A 23,064-nucleotide genomic window follows, 5' to 3' on the forward strand; every position below is an offset into this window, starting at 1 on the left:
CCCTCAACTAAACTATCATCTTGCCTTTATTTTTAGTTAGCACATACCTTAAACACTTAAAGCTGTAAGCTAATGATAGTTATATAAGAGCAGATGCATGCTGGTGCAATAAGCTGTACGTTTTACGTCCAATGGATGCATGATCTGATTAGTCGACTAATCGCAAAAATAATCGTTGACTAGTCGACTATCAAAATAATCGTTTGTGGCAGCACTACTAGAGAGACACTGGAATTACAACATAAAAGTGTTTCATAAAATGTGTGAAGGATTCCCATCAGGCTCCCTCGACGTTTCTGTAGTGATTTCACACTGCCATGTTCATGCTCCTCATCAGAGACGAAGAGGTGCAGGAATCACTTAAAATGACCTTGCACATCATTGACACTGAGCTTCATTACAAAGTCCATCTAAAGTCATTTTTCTGTTGGATCTCATTTCTCCTCATTGAAAATACAATACTTCAGGGAGAGAAAGAAATAATTATCAACTCCACATCAGTTCTTATTTTAAACCTCTGTATAGATTTTTGACTTACATTTATTAGAGATTTGGTTGTATTGACTGAGTTGCACTTTAATTCATGTTTTTCCTGCTAGCTCCATAATCTTGAAGGTATGCTTATCTGGTGAAGTGTTTTCTTTATGGAAGTCATTTCTCAAGGATTTTCAGTTTCAATTCCTAAATTCCCACACTATGTGAAAAGCCTATAATGTTGATATTTTTGTTGTACACAGTATACTGTTACTAATTTTCGTCTCTTTTCAGAAAAGCTCTCCAGCCAAATGCCATCCTGAGCCAAAGAGGTCTAATTAAAGGCTTAATCCCACTAATAACCCAAATGAATCTGCTAAATGGATATTCTCACTCTAATTATATCAAGCACAAGAGCAGGCTTTTAAAATCAAATGCTCCCTGCAGTCCACTGAAAGCGGGAGATCAGTACCTCGGCTTTACCTTAGCTCTACTTCAAAAGGCTCTGGCAGCCATGTGGCTTTTCCTTCATGTAGGTGAGTCATATTTAAGCTGGTGATGTCAGATTCAAACACACACCTGCAGAGAACAGTGGTCCGCTTGCCCAAAAGCCCAAATCACCATTATTATCCCTACTGGCATGCAAACTGGACACCAAACTACACTTGCCTTCACCCTCCGCATGTTCTCGAGTTCTTCTCTCGGCCCTTGGTTTTTCTTGAGCTTTTCATGTTCCTTCCTCCTGATGTTGCCCCAATTCAGTATAGCTACATTTATTACTACAACCATCTTCCTCTGCTTGTCTACCACTATCATTTCTGGTTGGTAAGCCATCACCAGTGGGTCTTACTGTATTTGGAAGTCCCACAGGATCTTAGCTTGGTCACTCTCAACCACCCTAGGGGGAGTGTGTCTCATATTGACCTTGGGACTTAGGCCACACTCCGTACAGATGTTCTTGTACACTATGTCAGCCACTTGGTTATGGCGTTCCATGTATGCTTTGCCTGCTAGCATCTTGCACCCTGCTTTTATGTGCTGTATTGTCTCAGGGGCATCTTCACACAGCCTGCACCTGGGGCCTGGTTCTGTTAGATTAATCTTCTCCTGCAGTTACAAAAATAAATAAATAAAAAACACATTCAGACACAGACACACTTCTTTACCCGAAAGTAATTTCATTTTCATGGATTTGCTGGTAGAGATCTTAGCACCCCTGTGTTTCCCTCCCCTTCATTCATATCTTGGTAAACACACCCTTGAGACTTTGTACTTCAAACATCTGTCTGTAGGCAATATCTGATTCCTCTCAATAGGATTCCCTCTCACAAGGTAGCAGGTAGCTTGGGCAGTAAATGCTGGATGTCATGTCTGACATACACCTCCAGTTATCCACAAATTGAACCTAAAACTGCAATGGCAATGCAGTGGTTCAATATAAACACCATGAACCTGCTGCAGAGTTTTCCTGTAATGTAAGTGATTAAGAATGAGACAGTAAAGGTGATTGATTAATTATTTATTTTATTTTTTTCAGAAATTGTATTTGAATGTAGGCGGTGGTAATTGTATTGTTAATCTATTTCATGTGGTCCTTCATCTTTTTTTGGTTTACTATTTCTTTTTGCAGCAAATTACGTAAATTTCCATCTGTAGCTGGAAGCTGGATGATGGTAGCAAAGCTTGTGTGTGTTTCTGTATGTGAGAGTTCATTGTGTTTGTGAGATGTAATTTGAAGTATTGCATCTGTTGTTGCCATTATAGACTCTTTGCATACCTGTAAATCCTTCAGCCACCACTCACTCATGCAAAACCAATAGGAGCAGTCCACAGGGACTTCCCTGAATAGAAACCAGTTACCATCCCAGCAGCAGACATCCAAGAAAGTGTCTCAAGTATGATGAGTTGGACAGCACCATTCACACTTACTGGCTAAAGAAACGAACTGCACTCAATGAGCACGACAGCACAAATGAACCAGCTGCTACTGGATGAGATGCGAAATCGCAGAAATGGCAAATGAGGATTGATGAGGATTTCAGGGACGTGGCAACACTAAAGGCCAACTTCAAACCAATTACGCAAGTCACCATTAACCTCCTAAGACCCAAACTCTTCCACGACATGCATTTTACCTTATTTTTGTTTTTATGAAAAATCAGAGCCACATATGAAGGTATTCATTTAAATTTTGATAGAACAGTAGCAGTATAATGTCCTCGTAAGTAGATATCAGGCCCTTGTAGAGCAAAATTGAGTATTTTGGTCTAAATAACGCACAATGTGATGTCCACATATGTGGACGCCAGGTCCTAGAAGGTTAAGTGTTGGATTTACCAAGGAGATGCCCTGTCCCATATATTGCTATGCATAGGCACGAATCCCCTCAAAATGGAGAAAAATTAGCCTCCTCATCTACATAGATGACATCTAGTTGTGACCCAGTTTGTGTAATTCTGGTTTAAGTTATATTCTTTGATTTATTGTTTGTCATGGGTTTGGTTCTTTTTATTGTTTTCTGCTTGTGTCATATTTATAGTTCCTAGTTCACTGTCCCTTCCCTGTGTTTTACATTTACAGGGAGTGCAGAATTATTAGGCAAATGAGTATTTTGTCCACATCATCCTCTTCATGCATGTTGTCTTACTCCAAGCTGTATAGGCTCGAAACAATCAAGCGTTTCATTCAAAATAGTCAACAGGGTCACAAGAAGCGTGTGGAAAAACCAAGGTGCAAAATAACTGCCCATGAACTGAGAAAAGTCAAGCGTGCACCTGCCAAGATGCCACTTGCCACCAGTTTGCCCATATTTCAGAGCTGCAACATCACTGGAGTGCCCAAAAGCACAAGGTGTGCAATACTCAGAGACATGGCCAAGGTAAGAATGGCTGAAAGACGACCACCACTGAACAAGACACACAAGCTGAAACGTCAAGACTGGGCCAAGAAATATCTCAAGACTGGTTTTTCTAAGGTTTTATGGACTGATGAAATGAGAGTGAGTCTTGATGGGCCAGATGGATGGGCCCGTGGCTGGATTGGTAAAGGGCAGAGAGCTCCAGTCCGACTCAGACGCCAGCAAGGTGGAGGTGGAGTACTGGTTTGGGCTGGTATCATCAAAGATGAGCTTGTGGGGCCTTTTTGGGTTGAGGATGGAGTCAAGCTCAACTCCCAGTCCTACTGCCAGTTTCTGGAAGACACCTTCTTCACGCAGTGGTACAGGAAGAAGTCTGCATCCTTCAAGAAAAACATGATTTTCATGCAGGACAATGCTCCATCACACGCGTCCAAGTACTCCACAGCGTGGCTGGCAAGAAAGGGTATAAAAGAAGAAAAACTAATGACATGGCCACCTTGTTCACCTGATCTGAACCCCATTGAGAACCTGTGGTCCATCATCAAATGTGAGATTTACAAGGAGGGAAAACAGTACACCTCTCTGAACAGTGTCTGGGAGGCTGTGGTTGCTGCTGCACGCAATGTTGATGGTGAACAGATCAAAACACTGACAGAATCCATGGATGGCAGGCTTTTGAGTGTCCTTGCAAAGAAAGGTGGCTATATTGGTCGCTGATTTGTTTTTGTTTTGTTTTTGAATGTCAGAAATGTATATTTGTGAATGTGGAGATGTTATATTGGTGTCACTGGTAAAAAAAAATTGAAATGGGTATATATTTGTTTTTTGTTAAGTTGCCTACTAATTATGCACAGTAATAGTCACCTGCACACACAGATATCCCCCTAAAATAGCTAAAACTAAAAGCAAACTAAAAACTACTTCCAAAAACATTCAGCTTTGATATTGAGTTTTTTGGCTTCATTGAGAACATGGTTGTTGTTCAATAATGAAATTATTCCTCAAAAATACAACTTGCCTAATAATTCTGCACTCCCTGTATAAGAAAAACTAAATACTGTCAAAATTTGCAGTCCTATGTGGCCTTATAATAATGGAGCCAAAGTTAAGCTAGTAATTTAAATTACTTCAGCACCACCACACTCAATTATCTTGTAGCTTTTTTTTTTTTTTAACTTCCTATACAGACACCAAATTAAATAATAACATTAATAACAGCAGCCACCAGTCAGCTAAGTGCCCTCAATTAGACACATCCAGTCTCATGGCTGTTTTTTCCAAGCTCTAACCTGAGTAGATTTTGTTCAGTGACAGGAAATGACAAGTGTTAAAATCAGTATTTATTTATTTTTTTTGCTCAGAGGTGACATGGCTCTGTGGCACCTTTTCAAAATTATCTAAATGTCTGAGACTAAATGATGCATGTGCATTTACCGAAGATCTGAGAGCGACTTGTCTTTTGAAATATTTGCAGCACATAAAATAACAATGTTTTTTTTTGTTTCAATGAGATCATGTTTGCGAACGTATATGATGGTATCTCCTCTCACCACTAATTAATTATAATGATATAACTCTTCTATATTTCTATATTCTTCTACATTAGGTGTTTTGTGGCCGACATGCCCTTGACTTCTCAAATGAGTAACCATAGTAACACTTCATATCAGCGTTTAACAGCAAATCAGCAGCTCAAACAGCACTTTGCTACATTTGTGCGAGTCCTTGTACGTTAGCAATGTCTGATTACTGGTGACTAAAACATGACCACACATTTTACTGTATCTCTGATAGGAAAGGACAAAACATGCTCTTCCTGCTTTCCTCCTAGTGCTCTCATCATGAGGTGTGGATGACTGTTGTTGGGAAGAATGAAATTTAATTTAGCTAAACAAATCAGCTTAGCTACATCTTGTTGCAACTTCCTGATCGATCAGCTATAATCATATTTAACGATTAGCTTGATCACAACAACTAGTAGACCCTACAGTTTCCTTGGTTTTTTGAAGAGCCATATGACAATTCAAGCTTAGGATAAGCATCAACAGGTTGATGTTTTAACAACTGCATAACTGCAAAGCATACCCTACCTAATAAACAGAGTGAGGCACGCTGTCAGTACCATGGCATGAGATAAGCCACTACCATAACCAAATCATCAGTTAGAATACTGAATGTTGCTAACAAGGTTATGTTTTTGGTAGTGTTTGCATATGTGTGTGCGCGTATGTCATCATTCTGTTTGCAAACATAGAAGCTTAAAAAGCTTTGAATGATTTCTGATAAAACTTTGTAACGGTGTAGAGTGGGGTCATGTTAACAGTTTGTTAAAATTTGGCTTATATCCACCAAAGTCAGCAAAATGATTTATTGGTTGAAAATCGACCAACTTAGAAACTATCCTTACAAGTGTGTTTGTGTATTGACAGCATATAGAAGAAACTGTATAAAGATTTAAAATATTATGTAATTTGAACTCTGACCTCTCTTTCAAGGCCAATAGTGTCATGGTTCTGGGTTATTTTGACCCAGCTTTTTCTGTTTCTTATGTTTTGGTGTGTTTCTGATTATGATTTATGTTCTGATTATTTAGTGATACTGTTTTGATTATGGTTATTATTTTTGTAGGTTTAGTTCCGTGTCAAGTCTGTCTCACTCTGTCTAGTCCGTGTCTTAGTAAAGTGTTTTACTTTGAAGGTTCATGTTCATGCCTGATGTCAATGTGTTCAGTTGTACTTTTCCCCTCGTTAGCCTAGTTTCTCCCAGCTGTGTCTCCCTCCTGTTGCCCATTTCCTGATCACCGCCCTGTGTATATGAGCCCTGTGTATTCCTGTGCTCTCTGTCGTGTCGTCTGCGTTACTCTGTGTAACCCTGCATTACGCTGTGTAACCCGGTGTTCTTTCTGCATCTCTCTGCCATCTTTCTCTGTGCATTTTGCTCCTCCTCCTGTGAGTGTTTGGTTTCAGGTTAGTCTTATGTCCTTGTCTAGTCTCGTGTTTTTGTATTACTTTTCCCTGGAACACTCTCTCACAGTCTGTTCTCTAAAACCTAAATGAGGAATTATGGATTTGATCTACTGGTCCCTAAATGCAATTGACACCCCTTTCTCAACGAGAAGTTTGGGCTTGGGTGAGCCTGAGTGCTGAAGATATCTACCTATTCGGAACCATGGTAACAGGGTTCTTGCCGATCGGAGCTGGCTTGGCCCTGACTTATCGAAGAATTAAGAAAGCGGAACCGGCTGTTCAAACCCCCACAAGGCTGCCCGCTGGGATTGAAACGATGGGACAAGGCGTGAGTTTCTCAAAATGGGCTCATTGAGTGCAGCACGGATAAGATCTTGGAGAACGCACTGCCGTGAATACTCAGAATAAGATCTCTGAGTGCAGACTGGATTACATCTTGGAGGGGTTCGCTCGGAATAACATCTCTGAGCGCAAATTGGATGACATCTTGGGGAGGCTCGCTGTGGTAGTGAGTTCTCAGAATCGGCTCTTTGAGCACAAGAATGACAACATCACAGAGCGCAAGTTTGATAACATCATGGAGAAGCTCACGGCTCTCCAACGGGAGATTGAGAGACCAGTGTTGGACTGTTAGAACAGCTTTGAAATTCATATGAGCTGTTCGCACTAAAGTAAAAAGCACCATCACTTCATGCGGATACCCTTTCGGCGCCAGCTGCAGTCGCAAGGCTGGAGCCGAACAAAAACACCCTGATAACGACTGTGTTTAGTCTGTTCCTTCCCATTCCATGCAAGGGCACCTGGGTTGGCTGGAAGACTGTTTACTTAGCCTGGCAGGGCGAAGGACACTGTCTCAGCTGAACTCTGGACACGCGCACACACACACATACATACATACACACTGATATCCACACACTCATCCCCCCTCCCTTTCCAAATGCCTTCGATGCTTGTTCCCTCCTGGGAACACGGCGGGTCTGAGCCCGGAATGGTATGGCCCGCGCTGGAATGGTAACGCTGGGCAGGATGGCTGCTGTGTTCGCTTCGGATTACTCCTCAACCCCCACCCGACCCTGTGGCTTGTCACGTGTTCCATAATGATGTGCTGTGGACATTTATGTGCTCTTTTGTGCAGAGGAGTTTTTTTGTTTCCTGTTCTCATGCTGTCCTCCCACAGGAACCCAGCATGAGTAGAGGTCTCTTTTTTTCCTCTTGTACTTTCCCATTGCAGTGTATATTTCAGTGTTGTTGTATTTTTTATTTTTATTTTTATTTTTTTTTTGTTTCTTTTTCTGTAACGTTACCGATCTCCGACCTGTGTGTGTGTGTGTGTGTGTGTGTGTGTGTGTGTTTAAGGTCGGGGGGGTCTTATTTCACTGCAGGGCAACCTGCATGTGGCGAATAAAGCCTTGATTGATTGTTTTTGTCACTTCTGTAAATAAACACTCACTCGCACCCCAGCCAGTACCTGCATTTTGGCTCCTTTTCTCAATACACCACACGACTGCTGCCCCAGCTGTGACAAATAGATTTATATGATAGTCAAAGTAATCTTAATAAGTGAAAATTGTGTTTCTTACGGCCATTGTTGTCTACTAAAAACATATAGCCATATATTTAAATGGGAAAAACACAAGGGTCTGTACTTTGCTCTGCAATTTGGAGCAACTGTGGTTCAGGGGGTTGGGAAGCTCATCTTGTAACCGGAAAGTTATCGGTTCGATGCCCTGCTCTGTCTGTCTTGGTCGTTGTGTCCTTGGGCAAGACACTTCACCTACCGCCTACTGGTGTTGGCCAGAGAGGCCGATGGCATGATATGGCGACCTCACTTCTGTCAGTCTGCCCCAGGGCAACTGTGGCTACAACTGTAGCTTGCCTCCACCATTGTGTGAATGTGAGAGTGAATAAATGAAGGTATATTTTTTGGTCACTAATTGCACAGAGCTATTCTTACTACAGGCATACCATATTCAGAGGTACAGTACTTGTACCTAACTGTAGGATAAAGTGATAAAGCATTTTTACCGTTCCCTGTAACGCTGCTGTACCCCGAGTTCTCTTTGTGCATTAGAGGTGCAGTCCATATCTGCCTCAATAAACATAATATAGCAGGTTTCTAGGTTTCACTAGCATGGCTATTTAGCATGTTTATTTCATCAGCTTGTTTCACTATTCTGTTTTAATCTCCCAGTTTGTTGTTGTATCAGCATTATTCTTACTTACCCTGATTAATAAAATGAACTTGATGTTTCAATTTTGTGGAGTGCCTAATTGGATATTGAATTAGATTGTGGTTTTGCATATTAATTAACAAATAAAAAAAATTGAATTAAATTTGTGCATAGTTTGGGAACTCAAATGGGGAAAAACTTAATAGCATCAAATGAAAATTCTGTGCTAATATTCATGCTAATTTGCAAAGCAAAGCAATGCTCTGTCAGCATTTTTCCTGATTAGTCACGTCAGAGAATCCTCTCGTGAGGAGTGATCCCTTTCTTCCCATTTTTTATGTACAAGGCATGAATCATGGAGAAGCAGAAGGGAGGAAGAAGCCAGAATAACTTCCCTTGATGGTCCCTCTGGATATAGCAGACAGAACAGGAAGGGAAGATGTGGAAATTGGAGGAAGGACACGAGATGGAGAGGAGAACACATTAAGCTGTAGTGGGTATGCAGCAAATAAACCCCTCCTAAGACCTGCTTTTCCTGGTGTAAGCTGTCCTCCAGCTATAGTAGGTAAATATAAAAAGTACTTCATCTCCTTTGATCCAGTCTCAGCTGGTGATTTTTCATTTCTTTGTTTACTCCTCAGTCATATTGATTGTTGATTAAGTGGCACCCTTAAAGGATTCCTTTATGAAAGAACGTGGCATTATCACAACACATGGATGGCAACACAAATTGTTACAACTTTAAAATGTACAGTTTGTTTGATTCAGATTCATATCATTCAGCAACTATTGAAGTACCTCCTAGAAGTTGATGCTTGTCAATTCTGGGTTGAAAAATGAAACCGCCACACAAGTGTAAAAACTGCAGTTCCTTCAATGGCCACTTCAAGTTACAAAAACCCATCAGTTGTCATAGATCTCCCTAAGGCTCAATGTTACAGCAGAAATGAATGTATTTAACTCTGGTCTAAGAGAAAGAGCTATGCCTTATTTTTCATGACAGCTGGTGGGAGTGGGAAGATTTTTATTGTTTAAATAGTTTTAAAGGTGAAGTTAAATGATGTAAGTGCTTTTCTGTCATCTACTAAAAGGCACTCTAAAGAGTAGCTCTTTACTTTGTTCTGGTACAACAGCTTAGTTTTAATCCTGTTCTTTACCAGCCAACATTACCAGTTAATAATAACATCACAATGAGTTTTTGCAAGCACCTAGCTAACCATGCTAGCTAGCTGTCTTTAGTATTAGCTGACAAATAACCAGCTCTACTGTTTCTACTAGGGTGACCAACCGTCCTCTTTTCCTCGGACATTTCCACTTTTCACGTTCTGTCCGGGGGGATTTTCGAGATGGATGAAAAAGGTTTTCCTATAGGCTTACAGAGGACCCATATGTGCAACTTCGTCCCCGAACTGCTGCGTTGTAAGTGGTTGTTCCGCGCTCACAGACGGGACAGAGTGCGCAGTGGCGCGCTGAAAAGATGCTACAAGATGCCAAAGCGCAAGTGCATCTTTTCAGACAAACTGGAAAACAAATTTCCCTTGTACCATCCCTCAGAATAAATGGGAGGCGGAGTGCACTGTGTGCAGAGGTGGTAAATACATTTGTGTGTCTAACGAAGGTTTAAAAACGTATAAACAGTGGTGCATATAAGTGGTCCGCAGGTGCGCATTCGCTGTCAAAATAAAAGATGCGCACCAGATAAGAAGTTGCAACGTGCGTTCGCGTACATATAAAAGGCACTGTTTTTGTTCGCTAGAGTGGGATTTTCACGGCATATTCTGCACCAAATCTTTGTGCGTTCATCATTTGTTTGAAGCCAGCTCACCTCCTGCAACCACTTTTCCGAGAATACGCGAATACGAGGTTCGGACTCCTTCTGACATTTCTTTGGAGGTGGAGGAACACCAAAGTAATTGCTTAAAAGAGCTTGCTTCTTCGACATCTTTAAGAGTTCTAAACAAATGTCTGTCTTCCTCCAGAAAATCTTATGTACGCAAACGTGCGTTGCAACTTCTTAGTTGGTGCGCGCCTTTTATTTTGACAGCGATTGCGCACCTGCGGACCACTTATATGCACCCATATAAAGGCTGTGCGAGGCGAAAATTCATCTAGTAAGTTGACTGAGTTCTTTGTTACACCTGGGAAAAACAAGGATGTTGTTGTGTCTGCAGCAGAAGGTGCACTGGCATTTCATACTATGAAGCGTCACAATAGCTACAGATCCATGGATTGCACTTGTGTGTTGCTAAAAGAAGAGAAGCATTTCCAGACTTTAACAAAGCCAAAAAGTGCCTGCACCAAGACTGAAGCTATTGTCAATGGTGTCATAGTGCTACATTCAGTTGAAGTCACTCTTTGAGCTCTTAATAAAATCCAGTACTGTGGCATTTCTCAGACTTACCAGAGAATATATTCCCAATCATACTTTGACTGGAAGAATGGTGGCGTGCAAAGAAAATTAATTAAGGTTAGAAACGCGAAATGAGACAGCAGAAACCATTGCGCAATACCTCATTGGTCATTTTTCTTATACAAATGAGGCATTATTTCTGTAACGTTATTTAATTCTAGAGGTTTTTAAAATATTTTTTTGCACTTGTTGACTTGTAAGAACCTTTAAGACATTTTTTAATTTCACCATTCATTTACCGCACAGAGAAGGCATTATTTTAATATGTTAAAATTTTATTTAAGCAAACAGTATTATTAAAATTCCTCATGACTGTGCCAAGTGTCCTCTTTTTTGGAAATCAAAATATGGTCACCCTATTTCTACCAAATAAAATAATTAAATAAATGAGTAACATAATAAAATTATAATTTAAAAAACAAACAAACATATAAACAAAAACAATGGTCAAATCGTCAAACTCATGTCTTTAACCTCCTAGGACCTGGACATCACATTTTGGGTTATTTAGACCAAAATACTCAATTTTGCTCTACAAGGGCCTGATATCCACTTATGAGGACATTATACTGCTACTGTTCTATCGAAATTTTAAATGAATATCCTCATATGTGGCTCTCATTTTTCTTAGAAACAAAAATTAGGTAAAAAATAAATAAATATAAATTTTGCTAATTCTTTGTTTTTACATTCATCAGGTCCCAATCTGTCATGGTCCTGGGCCATGTTGGCCCAGTATTCTTAGTTTTCGTGTCTTTTGTATTTTGTTCTTTATTTATGCCGTGGTTCCTAGGTTGTTCTGTTAAGATGTTCCTTATTTGATTACCCCCTGTGTGGCCCTCTGTGTATCTGTGAGCCCTCGTTTCCCCTCCTTGTGTTTTATTCCATGTTTTCCCCAGCCCATTATGTCTGTGCTCTCCCCGTGCTCTCTCTCCTCCTGGCTGAACCTCTGTGTACTTCCTGTTTTACTTTGACAGTCTCTCGTCAGTATGCGTCATGTTGTGTTCACTACTGCCCTGTGTCATTACGATTATCTGTGTCAGCTGTGTTCCCCGTGTGCTCCCACTTCCCTTGTTAACCCTCTGTGTATTTATGTCCACGTCCCCCTCAGTTCAGTGTCGCGTTCTCCCTCATGACTGTGTGCCCCTCCGTGTGTTTCCTTGTGAGTCAGTTCCTTTATGACTTCCCAGTTTGGTTTTATATTATGTAGGAGCCTACATGCAGTTTAATTTGAAATGTATGCTTTTATTTTGATGGTGCAGAGAGGGCAGGAAGTTGGGTGAGAGGAGAGTGGAGCCACATGGTTTTTTGACCTCGCAATCTCTCTTCATCCATTTTGAATTGAGCTTTATAAGTTTTCATAATTTGGAATTTTGTTGCCGTGTACCTCATTGGACTTTTGAAGTAAATATTGAGAAACTATCAAGGACTGTTGTTTTTTTTGGATATGGAAAGAGGGACTAAGCGGAGCGTCAAGCTAAGGCTCCATTCGCAGGAAACCTACATATTATTTTGTATCGCCTATTTTGTATCACCAGTTGTTTCTCTGCTCTCAGCAGAGAAATAACTGGAACCTGTAAGAAGAGAAGTGGGAGCCATTGTTACTGTTGTGCTGCTATTCTTGGCATCATTTTCTAATTTGGCACCTAATGTGCTCCAGCTGGTAGCTGTAATTGATTACTAATAACAGATTTACAATTTCTTAGTGTTCTGTAGAACAGATACAAGTACACTCATTGGTCACACCTTGCTAGTACTGGGTTAAACCCCGTTTTGCCTAAAGAGCTGTTTTAATTCTCTGTGGCCAAGACTGAGATCTGGTAACAGTGTAGGCCATTTGATTACATTGAACAGTGTCATGTTCAATGAGCCACTTTGAGATTACATTTTTCAAAGAACAAGTTGTAGAAAAGCCAAAAAGCTGGCATGAAATGGAAACATTTTGGCAAACACTAAAAGTGAAAACCATAAACTAAAATTCAGTACAACATCATATTGGACTATTCATTTGTTGTCTGTAAGCAGTAGTCGCTGATCTGCTGGATAGCATGTTTATTGATGACCATCACATAATTTCATAATTATGTGAGGAGTTTAGAAGTGTTTTGCTGAATCTGAGAGCTGAATAAAATGAATAAGCTGAAATATCCTAAGACGCTCTGATTTAGACGGGAATATCAAAGTTGGCTGTTTAATGGCTTTGAGTTTGTAATTGTAAAAACGTTTTAATTCTCTACTTTTCCTCAGCAATAAATATCCCTTTATTTTCCAGGCAAAACTGCAGCATGTAAAACTTTACCATCACCGAAATCTCTTGAAAGTCAGTTGTTAATGCTACTGACCAAACAGAAAGCACTTTAAAGAGGAGCTACAGTCTGATGCCTTAGAGAGCAAATTCTTTCTTCTTCAGGAATGCTGCTGCCTGTTCAGGTAAACTAACTGAAGCATTACCCTGCAGGGCCAACTGAACTACATCTTATTTCATTTCAGCTCCTGTTCCCATAATGACGTCAAATCTGGCCTTGCTCTTAGGTAAGGTTAAGAGGTTCCTTAGTTTCGTTAAATAACTTTTAGCTGATCCATTAATAGCTTAGAAAATATTAGGCTAATTTCCCTTTAATGCATATACATGAAGCTAATTGGCATATAGTGTCTGTCTGGCTCATTCTGTCCAATCAGTAGATTAAGAGTTTCTTTAGACTAATGGGCACTTGAACATGCATACTTATGCCTCCACACTGGCTGATTCAAAATCCTTGATGTTCATAATTGCAACCTATCGACTCAGAGTAAACCACTCATTACTACATACCAGCAGCTCTTAAGAATGAGCATGAGGGAAAATTATCATCAGGGAGTGAAACAAGACGAAACAGCTATCTGCGACGACAGAAACAAAATGGAAGAGAAATATGGCTGATAGAGACAATAAGAATTTTCTGTCACCACCTCCATGCTGCAGTGAGCACAGTGATTATAAGTACACTGAATACTATTGAACAATATTCAGCAATGGATTTTCTGCACTCTCTAACCTCTGCAAGCTGGAGTATATTCCTTGATGCCTTATGCAAAGTGGCTGTTGAAAGGCCAGTACATTCTGCATATTTGTTTTTATATAAACACATAAATTTAATCAGATGAAGTTAAGGACATCTGTTTTATAAGTATCGTAAAATATTGCTTTAAACTCTCAATTATTTGAAATCTCCAATAGTGAATTACAGAGCTGATTTCAAACAAAGACTTCTTATACTTTTTCATCATCACCATCAACTGTTGTTGAAAAACTGATGTTTTTGGCACTTTGTAAAATGTGGCCTGTTGCATTTTGTTTGTTTGCAGTAAGCAGGAAGTACATTTTATCCCATTACAGCCTTTTGGAGAGCATCGTATCTATAATCTTGCACACTCAGAATGTGGATACTTAATAATATCAATCCATCATCCATCCTCGAAAAACACTGTGCACTGTGTTGCTTTATATAGTAACTAATCTTGATGAATGGAGAGTTTTGAGTTTAAGAGGCTGAGCTTTCACATAAACACAGAGACCCACACAAATATAGTGTTTCCATTGCAGTTTATTTAGAAGGGTTTCTACTTCCTAACCACACCTTTCTATTCAAAGAAATTATCAACATATGATCACACCTGGTGCATAAAAGATGGGAGCTTTCCATCCGATCGGTTCTACAAAAAAATTCATTTCTTGAGGATTCATGTGCACACAAACCCCCCCTCTGCTGGTCAAAACCTTTGTTGCCATTTCAACTATTTGTAAGCGTCAGCATGGGAATAATCACTGGCTAGAATAGAAATAAAAATAGCTTAATCTGATTTTCTTTTTATTATTAATGTGTGAGTAATGGTAACAGAAGTCTATAGATGACAAAACAAAAAAACCTTGTCAGTGTTTAAATAAATCCAACAGGACATGAGACGTTTATGTTAAAACTGTTGCAGTGTTTTCAAATGATGAGACAGTGATTGTACTTGTGAATACTGGGGTGATGGTAACTTCATTTTTATTGGGAAATATTTTTTTCCACTTTACTTTGCTCAGTTGGTTTCTATTTTTGGTATCAACCTCTCCACCTTTGGAGAAAACCCTGTCATGGGGTACTGAAGAGGCACGGATCTACGAGTATCTCACAGCAACCCCGTAAAGGCTCCTATAAATCCACTTATCCACGATATATCAGGTGTTTTTGTATCCAAGTTGCTAGACACACAACAAAAACCACACCAGGGAATTAAAAACAAAACACAGACTTGAATATTATAGTAGTAACATATTTCATTATTTACAGGATTACACTTTATTGGGAGAGATCAGCTCAAAGAGTTGGTGAGTAGGCTCCAGGATGTCACAGGTGAAACTCAACTAACGCATAAATTTTGTAGGAATCCACTTTATAAACTTTACTTTTAAGACCATCTATCTTTTATATACAGTTTACATAACTATGTCAGCTACCCATTACTAACTTAATAATAATAATAATTATTATTATTATTATTATAATAAAATAAAAATGATTCCCAAATATAAGACTTCAAAAGTTTAGTACACAAGACAGTTTTCTTCAGTTTATCTAATGTCAAATGGGGAGAGGTGGAGTACAACCTGCAGAGGTCACCAGTCACAGACAGACAACAATTCATGCTCACATTAACACCTACTAGTTAGAATATGAACTGAACAAGCTTTATTTTGGACTATGGGAGGAAGCCAGAGTGTCCAAACGTCACACAGCTAGCCCCCAAGCTCACCTATGGATTCAAATATACGACCTTCTTGGTTAAAGGCAACAGTGCTAACCACTGCACCACCATCGCCAGTGAAATTCCATCCATCCATTCTCTTCAACTTATTCTTTTCAGGGTCAGCTGTCTTAGGGAGAGAGGCAGGGTACACCCTGGGTAGGTCACCAGTCTAACACATAGAGACAGATAACCATTCGCACTCACATTCACACCTATGGGCAATTTAGAATTACCAATTAACCTATCCCCATTAACTGCATGTCTTTGGAATGTGGGAGGAAGCCAGAGTACCCAGAGAGAACCCACACAAACACGGGGAGAACATGCAAATTACACACAGAAAGACCCTAGCCTGATGGTGGACTTGAACTCAGGACCTTCTTGCTGTGCGGCAACAGTGCTAACCATGAATTTTGATCAAATGTAATCATCAAAATACTGAAGAATCAATTCATGTGTTATAGTCTTTTTCCCACTACAGTAATCAGAGGTTTTAGATTTGTACTGCTTTGCCACTTTGACAAATTCTCTTAATTCCCTCTACCCACAATCCAGGGCGAAAGAAATTGAAAACTCCATTTTATAAAGGACCCAATGAATCCACATACGGCCCCAGTAGATTTTTCTACAGCTGAGTTTGTTTTGTTTTTTACCAATTACCTCAATACAGTCAGCATTGGAGCAGCACACTGATCTCAGCACGCAGCTGTACTGCTGATCTGTGGGCAGTGCAGTGCAAGAGCACCCCAGAAATGATGAGGAAAAGGATGGAGATAAGAAAAGGAACGTCTTATCAGCTACAGCAACACTGCGCTACCTCCCCTATTTAACACATTCATCAAACATACGATCAACAGACAGAAATTATTTTATATCTATGTCATTAAGAGATGAAATGTTAACTGTGAAGGTACTGCTGTTTGTGAATGATGGGTCACAGTGGGTGTCTACCTCCAGCTTAATCATCCACATCTCTGAAATATTCTGAAATACTATCTTTTCCTGGCTGCATACATATGGGGCTGTCAAGGTAAAGTTAATGTTCCTTTACAGGGATTTTAATATCATGGTTGTGTTGTGTGGATGCACGTGGATAGCTAGATTATATATCCCCTGATTGGCAAACTCTCATAACAGTATGTTTTCAGTGAGCAGACTGAATGTAGCATGTGTTGTCGCTTCCCTTTTGTGCTCTGTTCAGCTATAACCAAATCTCTCACTTAATCTTGGAAAGTTCAGATTAATGGTGTTCCACAGTGAGACAATTAGTGGCGTAACATGTCCTGAGATGTAGAAAATACAGAGCTGCAAACACAGCTTCATGTGGTTAAGCAGGAAAATGAATGTCTCAAATGTACACCCACCCACATCCACCCACACTTACACATAACACATATAAATGTGTTTCGAACTGAGCAATGCACATATCTTCACACACTCCTTCCTGCACACAGAGATATTTACCTACATGGAAATATTGATAGATACTTCACAGATTTATATATACAACACAACACACAAGGACAACAACACACATTTATCACTCACACAAACACCTACTCAAATAGAGCAGGGCTTTCTATGCATTCATTTTCATTCAGGATTATTATGCTGTGTGTGTGTTCCTACACAAGGTTGCTCATTAAGAGTGAGCAAAGACTTAGAAATGAAGAAATATTTTCCCCCAAATGCTATATTTTCAGTAACAGGAGTATACATGAAGACATAAAATGAATGCACAAAACTTTTAACAACAGCTTGCTTTCCTTTTTTTCTTATTTGACAAGGGTTTGAGCCAGAAGGCAATGAACCATTAACCATTAACTGTTTATTGCGCTTCCTGTGCGTCACGCGTTGTTTCGCCACATGCAAACAAAGGAGGCAGCGAAGGAAAACAAATACTGTCAATAGTGCTTTTACACCAACTAGTGAATGAAGTTTCTTATGTAATTTAAAACCTTTTTTCCCCAAAGAGTCAGTAATATTTAACCAAACAAAAACAATGTGAAAGCATTTGCACCTCTTTTTTTAACCACACCTATACGCTCTTAGAAACCAATAGTAGTCTGTTTTCATAATGATCGATATGTATGGATGTACTCTAAGCTTTCGTGGAATTTTGAAACATAAACTGTACCGTGAATGGGCAAATTACATTAGACGGTCTCGGGTGTTTACGGGTGTTTTCCAATACCAAACACTTGGGGCACACTGATCATTTCTCGTGTATTCTGAAAGCAGGCTGGCTGTGAAAACAGAAGCTTACCTGTCCAGAGCGATGGCAGTCATTGAATAGATGCTGGCAAACACAGCCGCGATCGGAAAGAAGTTGTGGAAGCGGCAGTAGTCGAGTCCAAAGTACCACTCGTTGTGCATCCCGTAGGTGAAGTTGATCACCGTGTTGAATGCAGACATGGACGCTTCGGCGAACGCTAGGTTCAGGAGAAAATAATTGGTGACAGTCCTCATGCGTTTGTGCGCCACAATAATCCAGATGACTGTGATGTTACCTACAACGGACACGATAACTATACAGCTGTAGGCAATGGCCCAGAGGACGATTTTCCAGACCGGCTGCACAAACTGGTTCCTGTAAATGGTCCCGTTATTGGTATCATTGGAGCTGCTGGTCCAATTTGGCGCATTGGTAGCACTGAATAAAGGATCCATTTTACTGTTTAGAAGCGAAAATGTCACTAAACCGGCCGCGATAACCCCAATTAATTACACGACTAAGTTAACGATTCCAAACGCAAGTGAATGTTGGAAAGTTTCCGAAAGCGTCACGCTCGTTTCTAAGTGTACAGTTGTAGTCTGCGGAGAGTCTGCTCTCCTACAAATAATAAAGTCAACGAACCAGAAAAAGTATTTGATGTCGAAACTTCCATATCAATCTTTGCACGTTTCCCCCCTTTTTTCTTTTTTTCCTTTTTTTTTTGCTGTGCGTAAAAACAGAAAGGCGTCTTTTACGCGCACCAGAACGAGTCTGGCAATGGTAACAGCTCAGCTCCGTCTGTGTCTCTCTCCGTGTCTGTGTGCTGTCCTCCTGCTGCTCCTCTACTCTGACTGAGCGGCTGCACACCAGCTTTTGAAGAGAGCTTCTGCGCTCCCGTCCAACATGCTGGCTGTGTAATTATGATTACGGATGAATCCAGGTGACTTGATTACTACGCCTAAATACTTAATTTAATGTAATTTTACTATAATTCCTTCATGGACAGTTACAGTTATGATGTACAAAATAATAATATATACAATCTTTTTTGGCATTGTTGGTGCAATTTAAAAATAAAAGACAGACACCACTTGTGAAAATATGTTACGTCATAATTACAATGTAAGATAAGGAAACATTGTTTGACTTCGTTTCAAATGCCCTCAAATTTATGCATTACATAAAATTACTTAGTGCATAAGTTGTGTCTCTCTTAACACTCATGTATTTTTACGGTATTGTTAAATTTATTACTTCTTGGTTCTGGGTTACATTAAGAAGGTGCTGCTAAAAATGACTTTTTGTAGTGCTTGTAGTGTAGAGTGATGGGGTGCCATAATGAACACCCAGGTCCTCTACCCCCTCTTGTGGTCTTGGATTCTGGACTGGAGTGGTTTGATTGAAGATTGATTGCTTCACAGGATATAAATGAAAAATCTGCAGTCCTGTCATTCTTTTCACAAGGCTCTTCTTACAGTCCTTATATATGATCACATCATATCATAACATATCATATCATATCGTATGATGAGATGATCACATATATATTGCTAAGATAATGTACCAATACAGCGTCTAATGACAATGAGACAGATGTGGGCATTGTCCTGTGTTTATATCTATCCAGAAATGTGTGTCTTTAGGTCTGTCAGGAAAAGTAATGTGAGAGAATGAATGAACTCATTAAGAGGACTTCTTTGCAGGTTGCCATCGAACAATTTATGGTACTGAAAGACTGGAGAGTGTGACATGAATGAACCATCACTCCTATCACTGGAATGAGGGAGTCTTTAGTGCCAAAAATGTTGTAGCTGTGATAAATATGTTAAGCTTCTGGCATTTATACAGTGCTTCTCTAGTCTTACTCTTACTCTCAACGGTCTTCATATTACGAGCCATATTTACATTACTGAATTGATTTTAACATTTTTTGATTCATAATATAATACAGTATTTACTCCTGCTTTAAATTATTTAGAGGATTCTCTTTTCGTTTATATTCGGTTTTCTTTTTTACTGAGGAAAGTTCTTTGAGCTGCTTCAGCACGCAGTTATTCACTCAATAAGATGCTTGTATGACTTGACTATTTCTGAGCTTGTCTTATAGACATCAAATATAATTCCATGAACAGTCTGTACCTTCCAAATGTGATAAGACTCATCTCTTCATTTAAAGCCAGAAATTCGAGGCCACCAGGTCTTACTATAATAGAAATATAGTGATTACCACAATAATACTGCATTCTTATGAATGTATTCACAACTTTGATACTCCAGTATTTTCAACCTTTATTACCACTGATCCTTTCATTGCTTTCTTGAATGCTCACTCTGTGTGAATGCTAACTACTCAGCACCTAGCTGGGTATTTATGTAGCCCACTAGGGCCCATTTTTTTTATTGCCTTATTAAGAAAAAAAGAGGTTATTTGTATTTTGACTACCTTCAGTCGTTTATTAGCTATACATTCTAAAGAAATTAGTATTTTATTCTAGTGGTATCAGGTCAGGACTACTCCTTGAGGCTTTGCCCCATGGTAGTTCTAGAGGCCATATTTCACAAAGTCTTTAATCAGTTAATTCCCCCTGAACAAGTTGTCCTCTATTCCCTAGAAGGCCCTTCTAAAGTGTCCGTGGACATTACACTGTTGCTCTCTTGTGCTGAGTTTAACTTCTATAGTCACATTAGCCATGATTTGCTCCTGCTGTGTCCTGCTGTGTCTCCCACCTGTTTGCCCCTTGCCTCATTGCTGTGTGTATAAATTGTCTGAGTCTCTAATTGCCATTTGTCGTGTCATCCGGTTTCCCGCAGCCTGTTTCCAGCTTCCAATTCAACTCAATTCATTTAAATAGCACCAAATCACAACAACAGTTCCCTCAAGACACGTTATATTGTAAAGACGCTACAATTATAAAAGTTCCAGTTTCTGTTACTTTACATCCTGTGGTGTGTACTCCTGTAGCTTTCCTAGCTCCCAGTGTTTACCCCATGTTCCCGCTTTTCCTACTGGATTTTTGATTTATATTAAATAAAAGCTTGTTTTCGTTTAACATTTGTCCATGAGTCTGCATTTGGGGTCCTCAGTCTACTTGACATATGACACTAACCAGTTTATCCTGCCCTAAATATCCCCAGTTTTCCATGCAACCCTTGAATAACGCAAAAATTGGTATAATTCAAGAACACAATTAAGCAACACATCATGTATATATCCAGTTATCTAATTTAAAAACTCCAAACTTAATTAGGACATTATAAGTAATCTTTAAATTTCCATTTTATCAAAAGTCACTTGTTGAGCGATCCTTACCTTTGAAAATAATATTTCATTTTTCTCTCCTGTCTTCGCTTTCTTACTTTCTCCACCTACCAGGATACAATATCTGACAATGCATTTCAATTTACTTCATGTCCCCCCTTCATGTTCACTTGTAGCAGTAGCTCACCCTAATCTCCATACTGGAATATTATTTGTCTTTTTTGTAGAGTTACAATACTGTAGTGTACAGCACGAGCCTTTGAAGGCTTGCGTTAAAGGTGTACTACTATTATATATATATATATATATATATATATATATATATATATATATACATATATATAGGGAGTGCAGAATTATTAGGCAAGTTGTATTTTTGAGGAATAATTTTATTATTGAACAACAACCATGTTCTCAATGAACCCAAAAAACTCATTAATATCAAAGCTGAATGTTTTTGGAAGTAGTTTTTAGTTTGTTTTTAGTTTTAGCTATTTTAGGGGGATATCTGTGTGTGCAGGTGACTATTACTGTGCATAATTATTAGGCAACTTAACAAAAAACAAATATATACCCATTTCAATTATTTATTTTTACCAGTGAAACCAATATAACATCTCCACATTCACAAATATACATTTCTGACATTCAAAAACAAAACAAAATCAAATCAGCGACAAACATAGCCACCTTTCTTTGCAAGGACACTCAAAAGCCTGCCATCCATGGATTCTGTCAGTGTTTTGATCTGTTCACCATCAACATTGTGTGCAGCAGCAACCACAGCCTCCCAGACACTGTTCAGAGAGGTGTACTGTTTTCCCTCCTTGTAAATCTCACATTTGATGATGGACCACAGGTTCTCAATGGGGTCCAGATCAGGTGAACAAGGAGGCCATGTCATTAGTTTTTCTTCTTTTATACCCTTTCTTGCCAGCCACGCTGTGGAGTACTTGGACGCGTGTGATGGAGCATTGTCCTGCATGAAAATCATGTTTTTCTTGAAGGATGCAGACTTCTTCCTGTACCACTGCTTGAAGAAGGTGTCTTCCAGAAACTGGCAGTAGGACTGGGAGTTGAGCTTGACTCCATCCTCAACCCGAAAAGGCCCCACAAGCTCATCTTTGATGATACCAGCCCAAACCAGTACTCCACTTCCACCTTGCTGGTGTCTGAGTCGGACTGGAGCTCTCTGCCCTTTACCAATCCAACCACGGGCCCATCCATCTGGCCCATCAAGACTCACTCTCATTTCATCAGTCCATAAAACCTTAGAAAAATCAGTCTTGAGATATTTCTTGGCCCAGTCTTGACGTTTCAGCTTGTGTGTCTTGTTCAGTGGTGGTCGTCTTTCAGCCTTTCTTACCTTGGCCATGTCTCTGACTATTGCACACCTTGTGCTTTTGGGCACTCCAGTGATGTTGCAGCTCTGAAATATGGCCAAACTGGTGGCAAGTGGCATCTTGGCAGCTGCACGCTTGACTTTTCCCAGTTAATGGGCAGTTATTTTGCGCCTTGGTTTTTCCACACGTTTCTTGCGACCCTGTTGACTATTTTGAATGAAACGCTTGATTGTTCGATGATCACGCTTCAGAAGCTTTGCAATTTTGAGACTGCTGCATCCCTCTGCAAGATATCTCACTATTTTTGACTTTTCTGAGCCTGTCAAGTCCTTCTTTTGACCCATTTTGCCAAAGGAAAGGAAGTTGCCTAATAACTATGCACACCTGATATAGGGTGTTGATGTCATTAGACCACACCCCTTCTCATTACAGAGATGCACATCACCTAATATGCTTAATTGGTAGTAGGCTTTCGAGCCTATACAGCTTGGAGTAAGACAACATGCATGAAGAGGATGATGTGGACAAAATACTTGCCTAATAATTCTGCACTCCCTGTATATAGTGCAGGGAGTGCAACCTGTGCACTGCCTGGATTA

At 39.7% G+C, this 23,064-nt stretch overlaps 2 protein-coding genes across 6 annotated transcripts in view; both read right to left on the reverse strand.

Moving 5' to 3' along the window:
• tacr1a (tachykinin receptor 1a) overlaps positions 1–18,784 on the reverse strand; it is a 49,591-nt gene extending 30,807 nt beyond the window's left edge. Inside the window, exon 1 of one of the 2 annotated variants that reach the window (XM_026186895.2) lies at positions 17,915–18,784. In XM_026186895.2, the coding sequence (XP_026042680.1) occupies positions 17,915–18,318 (404 nt within the window). In that variant the 5' untranslated portion in view covers positions 18,319–18,784. The remainder of the gene's footprint in view (positions 1–17,914) is intronic. The other variant, XM_026186896.2, reaches the window with a different exon arrangement.
• Positions 1–23,064, reverse strand: part of LOC145432300 (ATP-dependent RNA helicase DDX54-like) — a 318,477-nt gene that overhangs the window by 286,710 nt on the left and 8,703 nt on the right. The window lies entirely within an intron of this gene.

Source organism: Astatotilapia calliptera, chromosome 12, assembly GCF_964374335.1.
Source record: "Astatotilapia calliptera chromosome 12, fAstCal68.1, whole genome shotgun sequence".
NCBI classification, from domain to species: Eukaryota; Metazoa; Chordata; class Actinopteri; order Cichliformes; family Cichlidae; genus Astatotilapia; species Astatotilapia calliptera.